Raw genomic sequence first — 11,135 nt, 5'->3', positions numbered from 1 at the left:
CCAGATGTAACGGACAGTAGATGACATTGGTGGAGGTGCAGGTAAATTTCTGACTGCTGCAGGAAGTCCAAGATTACAATCCCATTCCCCCATGGATGATGATGCCTCCAGCGCATCTCCTCTACTTCTCGTACTACCGCCCTTGAAACCCACCCCTCCAAATGCAACAAGGACAGAACCTCCTGGTCCTCAGCCCCCACCCCACCAACCTCTATATACATCGCATCATCCTTTGCCACTCCCGCCACCTACAAACGGACCCCACCACCAAAAATATATTTCCCTCCCTACCCCTATCAGCATTCTGGAGTGACTATTCCCTCTGCTAATCCTTCGTCAGGTTCACACCTCCTACCAGCCCACACCTCACTCCCTGCACCTTCCTCTGCCACAGCATTGCAAGTGCAAAATCTGTGCCCACACCAATCCCCTCACCTACATCCAAAGCCCCAAAGGATCCTTCCATGTCTGACAGAAATTTATTTGTACCCCTCCCAATGTCATCAACTATATCTGTTGCACCTGATGTGGTCTCCTCTACATCGGGGAGACAGGACGTCAACTTGCGGATCATTTCAGAGAACATCTCTGGGACACCCGCACCAACCAACCCCGTGGCTGAACACTTCAACTCCCCCTCCCACTCCGTCAAGGACATGTAAGTCGTGGGCCTCCTCCACCGCCAAACCCTTACCACCACACGTCTGGAGGAAGCATGCCTCATCTTCCACCTTGGGACACTCCAACAACACGGGATCAATGTGGATTTCACCAGTTTCCTCATTTCCCCTCCCCTCACATTATCCCAGTCCCAAGCCTCCAACTTGGCACTGCTCTCTTGACCTGGCCTTTCCCATCTGTCCACTCCAACCCATCTCCCGACTTATCACCTTCTCCCTCACCTTCATCTACCTATTGCTTTCTCAGCTACCTTCTCCCTAGCCCCACCCACCTTCCCATTTATCTCTCAGCCCCCTGGCCCACTAACCTCATTCCTGGTGAAGGGCGTATGACCGAAACATCGATTCTCCTGCTCCTTGGATGCTGCCTGACCTGCTATGCTTTTCCAGCACCACACTAGCAACTCTGATCTCCAGCATTTGCAGTTGTCACTTTCTAGTATTCAACTATAGTCAAACCCAATTCACAAAACATTGGTGCAAACAAATTTAGTATAAGAGTTACTGTATAGTGATCAAAAAGGAACAAAAATCTTCATCAACTTTTGCCTCTGCCTTCTATCACCTTTAGTCATTTGGACACTGAAGATCTGTGTGACTCCTTGATGTAAAGACCAATCATGCAATAGATAAACTTACTGGGCCTTTTCCTTGAGCTCAAATGCGGTCAGTTGCATTAAAGATGAAAAAGACATTGAAGGTACAGAACCATTTGAGCACTGTGACATTACACCAGGTTTTATAACTGAATACAGTTTAACATTTATTTTAAATGATAAAGTTTATGTCTCAATCAACATAAGTTACACCATAAAATTTATATGCTGCACGTGAAATGAATAAGTGAAGCTTCATTTGTGAGGGAAACAGGGTGGAGAGTCATGACAAGCTGTCGATTGCCTGCAGATCATTTTAAAGCTAAAAAGATTCAATATTTGACAAGCAGACAGCAAATGTACAGAAACATTAGACTCTTAACAAGAAGGTATAAGTTACAAATTTAATGTCATCTATTACTTACCCTTGAATTTCATGTAAAAGGATGAATATTGACATTACTGAGCCAGAAAATGTTATTGGGAAGATTAAAGTACTTCCTGCTGGCACTCAAGTCAATGTTGTTGGCTTCAATGAGCATATTATGGAGATACTAATCCTCATTATCAAAAACTCTGATTTGTACAAGAACCAAATTATTGGAGGAAATCTAAAAGGAAGATTTTAAACTTCAAACATACAGATTAATTCACTATCCTTGCAATGATGCTTTGTATAGTATTTTGTTAATGAGAAAATTGGTAGTAAGATCTTAACACTGATTCTTTTATTACTCATGGACGTCACTGGATGGGCCATCATTTGTTGCTTGTACCTCCAAAAAATGGATTGAAACGCAAGCTCTCTTATCAATACTGTTCCAAGAAGTACTCTTCCGAAATATCTTCTCTCATTCCTCATACGGTCTATGTCCTTTCTTTCAGCTTGGATCTTACCAAACTGAGAAAATCCACACACCATAAGGAACTTTGCTTCATCTAACCTTAACTTTTGAATTATCCTTACCTCTTGCTTCTTCCTGTTTACAACCTAGCTAGTGCCCTGAAAAAACGCTGTTCATTAATGAACACTTTTCAACCATTAATCAAAATTTATATTTTTATATATTTAGAGTCATAGAGCCCTTTTGCATAGAAAGAGTCTCTTTGCTCCAAACTAGTCGATGCTGACTAAAATGTCCATCCATTCCAACACCATTTCCCTGCACTTGGCCCATATCCTTCTAATCCTTTCCTAACCATGTATTTGTCCAAATGCCTTTTAAATATTGCAATGTTCCTGCCTCAACCACTTCCACTTGCAGCTCTTTCCATATGTGTACCACCCTCTGTGTAAAGAAGTTGCCCCTCTGGTGCCCTTTTATTCTTTCCCCTCTAACCTTAAACTGATGCCCTCTGGTCCTTGATTCCTCAACCCTGGGAAAAAGACTGAGTGCATTCACTCTGTCCATGCCTCTCATGATCTTATACATCTCTATAAGGTCCCCCTTAGTCTAGAGTCATCCCCAAGTCCTAGCTTGTCCAATCTCTCCCTATAATGCAGAACGTTGAATCAAGGCCTCTTTATTGTAAATTTCTTCTGCATTCTTTTCAGTTTAATAACACCCTTCCAAAGCAAGATGACCAAAACTGAACACAACACTCCAAGTGTAGCCTCACCAATGTCCTGTACAACTGCAACATAACTTCCCAATTTCTATATTCAATGCCCTGACTGATCAAGGCCAGTGTGCCAAAAGCTTCTTTACTGCCCTGTCTACCTGTGACTCCACTTTCAAAGAACTGTGAAGCTGAACTTCAAGATCTCTCTGTTCCACTACACTTCTTAAGGCCCTACCATTTACCAAGAAACTCCTGCTTTTATTTGACTTTCCAAAATGCAAGACCTCACACTTATCTCAATTAAACTCTATTTGCCATTTCTCGGCCCATTTCCTCAGCTGATCAAAGTCCTACTGCAATTTCTGAAATTCTTCCTCACTGTCCATCTATGTTAGTGTCATCAGCAAACTTACTAAATCATGCCTTGTACGTTCTCATCCAAATCATTGATGTAGATAACAAACAGTAATGGGCCCTGTACTGATTCCTGAGGCACTCCACTGGTCATTAAGTAGAAAATAAATTGGATTCATTTAAGACTGAAAAGAGATCACTAATAATACACTAACAAGTAAAAGTTTGAACAACTCACTGACAATGCCACATAAGATGCCGTCATAACTTCATAACGTGGTTCATAACATTATCAATTTGTAAATCCTTCCAGGTGGCTTGAACAACAGTGTTTCCTGTTCAGGCACTACCTACAATGCAACAGCTTTTCCACATGAAAGGATTCCACTTCAAACCTTGCCACAAATGACCTTCTTGCATTCAAGAATTGCTAGAGAGGAAAAGTGACCACAAGTCAGTTAGGATGCTCTAGCCATTGCTCAGATCTGTCCTTTTGTTGATTAATCAGAAAGAGACTTCTGTAGGGAAGGATTATTCCTACTATGATTTTTGTCAATACTGTACAATGATCAGCACCATTCACAACTCCTTGGATACTGAAGCAGTCCATGTCTAAATGCAGCAAGTCCTGGACAATTTCCAGACTTTGGCTCACAAGTGCCAAATAACATTCATGCCACATGAATGCTAGGCAGTGAACATCTACAACAAGAGAGAATCTAAACACTCATTTTAACATTCAATAGTTTTGCTATCACTGAATCCTCCAATATTAATATCCTGGGAGTTAGTATTGATCAGAAAGTAAACTGGACTGGCTGCAGAAATACAATAGTTACAAGACGCTAGGAATCCTCAGTGAATAACTCACTGCCTGACTCCCCAAAACCTGTCCACCATCAACAAGGCACAATTCAGGAGTGTGATGGAATACTACCCACTCACCTTGGTGAGTGCAGTTCCAATAAAAATCAAGAAGCTTTACATGATCCGAGACAAAGCAACCTAAATGGTTGCCACTATATTCACAAGCATCCACGCTTAGTAACAGTAGTCCATGCCATCTACAGGATGCACTGCAGAAAATCATCAAGGCTTCTTAGATCGGACATTCCAAATGAAACAACCATTTCCAACTAGAAGGACAAGGGCAGCAAATATACAGGAATATCACTACCTGCAAGTTTGATTCCAAGCCATTAACTATACTTGGAAATAGATCAGCATTCCTTTATTGATGTTGGTCAAAATCTTGGAACTCCCTCCCTACCAGCATTGTGGGTCCACCTGTAGCTGTGGTCTGCAGTAGGTCAAGAAGACAGCTCATCATCACTTTATCAAGCATGACTTGGGACGTCCACATCCCATGAATGAATAAAAAAAACTAGCTTATCTCCCATTTTCCCACTCTAAGATGAAATGCTTCTTTTCCACACTTTCACATCACTTGGTGTTTCGGTTATAATACGTACAACTTTCCCTTTAGTTAAGACTGGAAACTCCAATATCTGTTTAATGTCCATCTCTTTCCTTCTCAGTGAAATACTGTGAGACAAATATCATAAATGGTACTTATCACTTTCTAAACACTCCTTCTTTCAAAAGCCTGCTGGATCTCTGCTGGCTATCATGTGTATTTGGAGAAGGAAAAGTACCTAGGAGAATTCTTTCTATTTATGCTGTGTTCTGCATGAACTGTTCCTGCTTCCCTCCATCCCAATGATTTAGAAAGGTTAAGGAGTAAGTCTCAATGAAAATAGTTCATAACAGATGCCTATGTACAAGGTATTAGTTTGGTCTTAGTTAGTCGAGAACATTGGTCTTAGTTAGTATAGAACATTTGTCATGGGGAAATATTAAGCATTAGAAGGAACACATGAAATCTGACAAGGTTAGTAGATTAATAAGTATCCTCTCTGGAAATGATCAAAGGCCAATAATGTGACTTGCAATGTGTCATTCAGCCTGACCCAATCTATCCTTAATTCCAGCATGTCAAATGCTTATGTTGCAATGCAATGGTTACAATTTTATCTAATTATACCACATATTTTGAAAAGTTTTACAAATATATCTCAAGCAATATGCTGTTGATGCTGGACATCTGTAGTAAAAAAAGAAAGTGCTCGAAAGATTCAGTAGATCTGGCAGCATCTGCATAGAGAGAAACGCAGTTAACGTTTCTAGTCTGCACTGGAAGAAAAGTCATGTTGGACTCAAAACATTAACTCCACTTGTCTTTGCACAGATGTTACCAAACCCACTGAGGTGCTGCTGAATTTTTTGTTTTTTGAAATTATAAATGTACCTACCTTAAATCCAAACAATGCTTTTTTTGAACTTTTTTTAAATGTATTATTCTTGAAAAACAAATTTCAACATTAGTTTCTCCTCTCTGATACCAAACTGCTCAGAATAAAATAAATATTAGCTGAATTCTTTTTATTTGGATCTCAAGATAGATGTCTGTAAAATTGGTTTCCGTGCCTGGAGCACAAGTCTGGGAATGAACTGAATCAACATCATATCTTGGATTGGTAAACTCAGAAATACTGTCCAGCTTGGTGACTTGTGTTTGCTGATGCTAATTCAGCCTGTCAGATTTTTAACCTTTTTTTTAAAGATGCATTGATCAGAAGATCATGTTACAGCTTTACAAGACTTTGGTTAGGCCACACTTGGAGTATTGTATTATGTTTTGGTTGCCACATAACAGGAAGGATATGTTGAATATGGAGAGGGCACAGAAGAGGTTTACCAGGATGCTGCCTGGATTAAAGGGTATGAGTTGGAAGGAGAAGCTAGAAGAACTCAGGTTGTTTTCTCTGGATCTATAAAGGCTGAGGTGAGACTTGATAGAAGTCCATAAAATTGAGATGTATAGTTACAGGGCATGCATTTAAGGTGAAAGAGGAGGAAAGTTCAAAGGAGATGTGAGGGACAGGATTTTTTACACAGAGAGTGGTAGGCATTTGGAGCACACTACCAGGAGTGTTTGTGGAGGCAGATGTGATAGGGTCACATAAGGGACTTTTAGATAAGCACATGAATGAGCAAGAAATGAAGGGCTAGAGACCAAGGGAAGACAAAAGGGATTAGTTTAATTTGGCATCATGTTTGGCACTTCGTGGCCCAAAGGGCCCATTCCTGAGTTGTACAGTTCTATGTTCTCAGATGCCCCTCCACGGGAACCGGTTCTATGTCTCACACACAGAGGCTATGCAACTAGCAATAGAAAGACGCCTCTGTTACAACGAGAAGGTTTGCAACTTCTCGTGGGTGGCACAGTGGCACAGTGGTTAGCACTGCTGCCTCACAGCGCCAGAGACCCGGGTTCAATTCCCACCTTAGGCGACTGACTGTGTGGCGTTTGCATGTTCTCTCCGTGTCTGTGTGCGTTTCCTCTGGGTGCTCCGGTTTCCTCCCACAGTCCAAAGATGTGCGGGTCAGGTGAATTGGCCATGCTAAATTGCCTGTAGTGTTAGGCAAGGAGTAAATGTATGGGTGGGTTGTGCATCGGTGTGGACTTGTTGGGCTGAAGGGCCTGTTTCCACGCTGTAAGTAATCTAATCTAAAAAACTGCTACAAGATGTCGAAACTTGGCTGAAAGTTCAAATCAAACGAGATCTCAGATAAGACGCTGACACGGCACGGGGATAATCACTTGCAGTTATATTTTTTCCTGTACAGCAAATCGCCCCCAGGCGCTTCACAAGAACACTCATTACACAGTATAAGTAGATATTAAGACAGGTGATCTAAAGTCTGGCTAGAGATGTGGTGAGCTTTAAGAATGCATAGAGACTTTGCAACGCAAAAATGAACTGTAGCATATGTGTTGATGTTAGGTAGACATGCAATGACAAACTGCAATGAAATTGTGAAACGCAATGGTTCTGGATGGGCTGAAATCTTGTATATGACATAGACTCTCTCTGTAACAAGATAGGTTTCTTCAAATAACAGCTGACAGCGCTCAAAGCATAATGTGGATGTACTGCACACATTGCCAGGACTTTATATTTTTCCCTGCGCAGCTCACGATCTATGCGCGCAAGGGGTTGGAGGCAATGCATTCCGCTCTTTACTTTTGAGAAGCGCTTGTCCCGGGGTTTTCAGAGACTCTTTCTCTTCTCTTTCCCTGTCTCTCTCTCTCTCTTTCTCTCTCTCTCTCTCTCAGACTGGGATTGCTCATGCCTGTCACGGCGACTCCACCTGCGCAGCAAGCGCAGACGCTAGGAGCTGTCCACTGGCGTTGGTGCTGATCGCCTCCTTCTCCCCAACACCTTCCCACAGCGAGGGAGATACAGAGACGGGAGGCACTGGCAGCGCCAGTCCACCGTGTGCTACCGCCTCACCCCCAGTCATGGGGAAGTCTCTCTTCCACTTTAACCCCTGATCCACACCTTTCCTGGGGAGAAAAAAAAAGGTTTTATTTTTCGGAGGGAGGGGGTAGGGTGGGATCCTTCCATTGTTCTATTTTACTTTGCCCAATTTTGAGGTTGGATTTTACCAGCAGGGAATAAGGATTTGTTTGCCCGGCCAATTTGGGACCGAATTTGGACATTTCATGGCTCCTTAAGGTAAGATACGAATTCTCATGGATCACCTCGCGTCACGCCCTGTTTGTGTAGGGTGGCGGGGACATGGAAACCAATTATCTGCACAAATTAAACAAACTTTAGTTGTTGCCATACTGTGTTCACGGTGTGTAATAGTGATTAGTCAAAGCATTTGCTATTATATAACTTATAAGAGTAGTCCTTTCAATCAAATGACAAATAGACCGGGTCTTCAGGGAACCTTTAGACCAATACCCTGAAGAATTGAGAAACGATCCCGTTGTGTCATTGATGCATGTTTTAAGCAATCTCTCTAGATATGAAAGGATATGTTCATTCTAGAGATGGGGATCGGGGGCTGTGGGTGTGAAAGCCAAGAAACTTCGGCTGTCTGATGCTGTTAACTTCGACGTTGATCCTGCATGATGGCTTAGTGTTTCATTGACTGCAAAGAACGCGAATCCTGGCCGCAACAAGCAAAAATATGAAGTCATATGAGAAAAGATCGCCAAGGGAAAGAACTCAACGTAGGTCGGTCAGCCACTTGCTCTCTCCGCTTAGCTCTGGCAGTTGAAGACTGAGTTGCACTTATCTTTGAAACTATGAGAAAGTGTTAGGTTTTTTTGTTTATTTTCGACATCTCAAGGCTGAGATACTTCATATATGCATGCTGTAATTGTAATTCACACTGCTGGCTGCAATCATAAATGCGTACGTGTAATGGAACAATAGGAGAATGAAGTATTTAAAACTGATTGAAGTCTAATGAACACATGCATTTACATTTTGCCTTCATATCTGCAGCGATATATACACCTAAACTCATGCTGCCAGTTCTCTCTCACATTGTTCGTGCATACAGAAATATGCTTAGACCGAAAACGTTTCATAAGAAATCAACAGTTAATTACATATCCACAGAGCCAGTTAACTTTGATTTTTTTAAGAAGTAGGTGGAAAGTATATTTTATATGTTAATATGGCACAAGAAACGTAAGCTAGCTCTCTACATTGGTTATATAATTGTTTTAACAGTTATTTAGATAAAACGTATTTAATCGCAAACAAGAGCTTGTCAATTGCCTCAAGAACTTTTTAACAAGGGGATTATTGCAGGCTGTCTCACCTAATGTTAGCTAACTGAACGCTGAAATATGTATACACTGGCTGTGATTGATAGTCTTTTAGCGGTAATATTGGTAAGACATAGAGAGGTTGAGTTGATGCTGTTTTCTTTTCACAATGGACTTTCCAACTTTAGATTGTCACATTTGCCTTTTTAACACTGAATTGAGGAGTTTGAGTAGTGTATAAATAGCAAGCACAGCAGTACAGGTACAGAGATACTCAAAACAGCGATTACATTCGCTAGAGACTGGTTTCTATTGTTAGGACACAGACCATCTTTAATGGATTACACCATATGATGTTAATGAACTCAACTTTGCTTTGAAACATCAGTGCACTCTCAACGAGGTGGATGGGGTTCAAATCCCTAATGTTAGTTGAACACTAGAGATGAATGAATCATTCATGATAAAGGAGTCTTCATACAATGAAAACCCTCCTTTAGGCATTCTCAGACAAAAGTGTATCCTTAATTAAAATATTCAATGATGTGAAGGAAATTACCATTTTCAGATGATGCACACAAAATTAAAGACCAGGCAGACAGGTATTTTGTAAAGTGCAGAATGAATGGAATTAAGTATTTCTTCACAGAAATTTTTAATAGAAATAATGTTTAGTGATAAGCAATGTTCAAAAAGATTGCAATATTTAGAAAATATTGCCGTAAGCTGCACAATCCTGAAGTCTGCTTGCACTATTCAACATTGATATTTTTAACAGGGTCTTATTTTGAGTGGTTTACCATTAGAAATATATGTTTATCTCTATCAAAATGTGTTGTGTCATATAAATAAATTGGTTGACTCTGCCTTATTCTCCAAATTAATTACATCATGGAAATCTTCTGCAGTACTGTCACAGAATGTTACATTTCAGCTGCACCTGTTTCTTAAGTAGGCAACTGGGAGCTTGTTTCATGTGAATGAGATGATATTTTCAGCAGTTCAGTGTTTGTGCTTCAGTCACACTGTCTGACTTCCAGATTCAGTTTTGCTTCACTACATTATTGATAACAGCAAGTATATATTGTAAATTGATGTCTGAATTCCTAGGAAGCTAATTTGGGAATATAACATTGATCATTTGTGAACTGCTTCGCTATATTCAAAAAGGAAATGTACTTTTAGAAAACTGAACACCTGGAGTACCATTGCCAGTTATTTTGTGCTGCATTATCCTTTCTCTTTGAGAGCCCATTGTTAAGTTTCTCCGATTGAGTTTAATTTTTCTCTCTCTGTCAATTCATCTGCTCTCAATTGATAGGCAGCTCAAAATTAGCAATGAAATTTTACACCTGTTTATTCTGGCTGTTGATAGGTTAAATTCAATTAAATTTAAATTTCAGCTAAAATTTGTGAAAATAACATTGAAGAGTAAAGCGAGTGAGAGAGAGAAAAGGAGCAACCAAATGAAAATGACAAGACTGCAATCCAGAGCATTCATGGTATGAAACATTTATAAAGGAAAATTCCAGGGATTTTTGAAGACCCCATGAGCTCCAGTGTAGGATAACATTTGATAATATTTTCCCATGCTTGTTCTGCTCTATATTTTCTGTACCATACTAAAACCTATTTGCAAGTTTTCACAATTTTACTGTTATCCAGAGGTTCCATGAACAATGCATCCAAGTTTTAGTTTGTATTGTGTGTAAAATCTATCTACTTTGTAATTTGTAGTTAAGTCAGATTTCCATCCACACTATAATGCACTTTACATCTGGGATAGAGATCTACATTTATTGATTTGTAAGATAGTTATAGTACACCATAAAATAGCGATGTCTCATATTTACAAATGTGGCATTTCCACTAGATCTTGTGGTATCCTGCCTCAGTACATAGGTATATAGTAGATGATTGGATTTTCATCACTGTGCATGACTGGGATGTTAAGCAAATGATTTCAGAACTGAATCTCAGATTCAGCCTAAGGGGTAAATATAAGGTACAGAAGATGAGTCAGATATTCATGTCCATTTTGTTTTCTAAATATAGGAAAAACATGTGAACATGAACCTCACTCTAGTATTATTTGTCTACTGAATGGCAATAGTATGGAAGTGTATCATTTCAAGATGGCATCGTTTGCAATATAGATAGTGTGACATGTATCACTCTTTAAATATGTAGAATTGAATGCCTAATTTAATTCTGTTTACATCCTTGTGTAAGTGTTACTCTGTGCACATGTTCTGACTTTTAAAGAAAACCTATTGTATCATGAATAATTTGTTGCAGACAAAACAG

General features: G+C 40.1%; 1 protein-coding gene across 4 annotated transcripts in view; it reads left to right on the top strand.

Moving 5' to 3' along the window:
- The first annotated feature begins 7,655 nt into the window (after window positions 1-7,655).
- drd2a (dopamine receptor D2a) overlaps window positions 7,656-11,135 on the top strand; it is a 125,917-nt gene continuing 122,437 nt past the window's right edge. The window contains exons 1-2 of one of the 4 annotated variants that reach the window (XM_060847086.1): window positions 7,656-7,776; window positions 10,232-10,330. In XM_060847086.1, coding sequence (XP_060703069.1) covers window positions 10,295-10,330 — 36 coding nt within the window. In that variant the 5' untranslated portion in view covers window positions 7,656-7,776; window positions 10,232-10,294. Of the gene's footprint in view, window positions 7,777-8,017; window positions 8,287-10,231; window positions 10,331-11,135 lie in introns of those variants that run through there. The other 3 variants (XM_060847087.1, XM_060847088.1, XM_060847089.1) reach the window with 3 other exon arrangements.

This window comes from Hemiscyllium ocellatum, chromosome 29 (genome assembly GCF_020745735.1).
Source record: "Hemiscyllium ocellatum isolate sHemOce1 chromosome 29, sHemOce1.pat.X.cur, whole genome shotgun sequence".
NCBI classification, from domain to species: domain Eukaryota; kingdom Metazoa; phylum Chordata; class Chondrichthyes; order Orectolobiformes; family Hemiscylliidae; genus Hemiscyllium; species Hemiscyllium ocellatum.
This window is presented reverse-complemented; position numbering and strand designations above follow the sequence as displayed.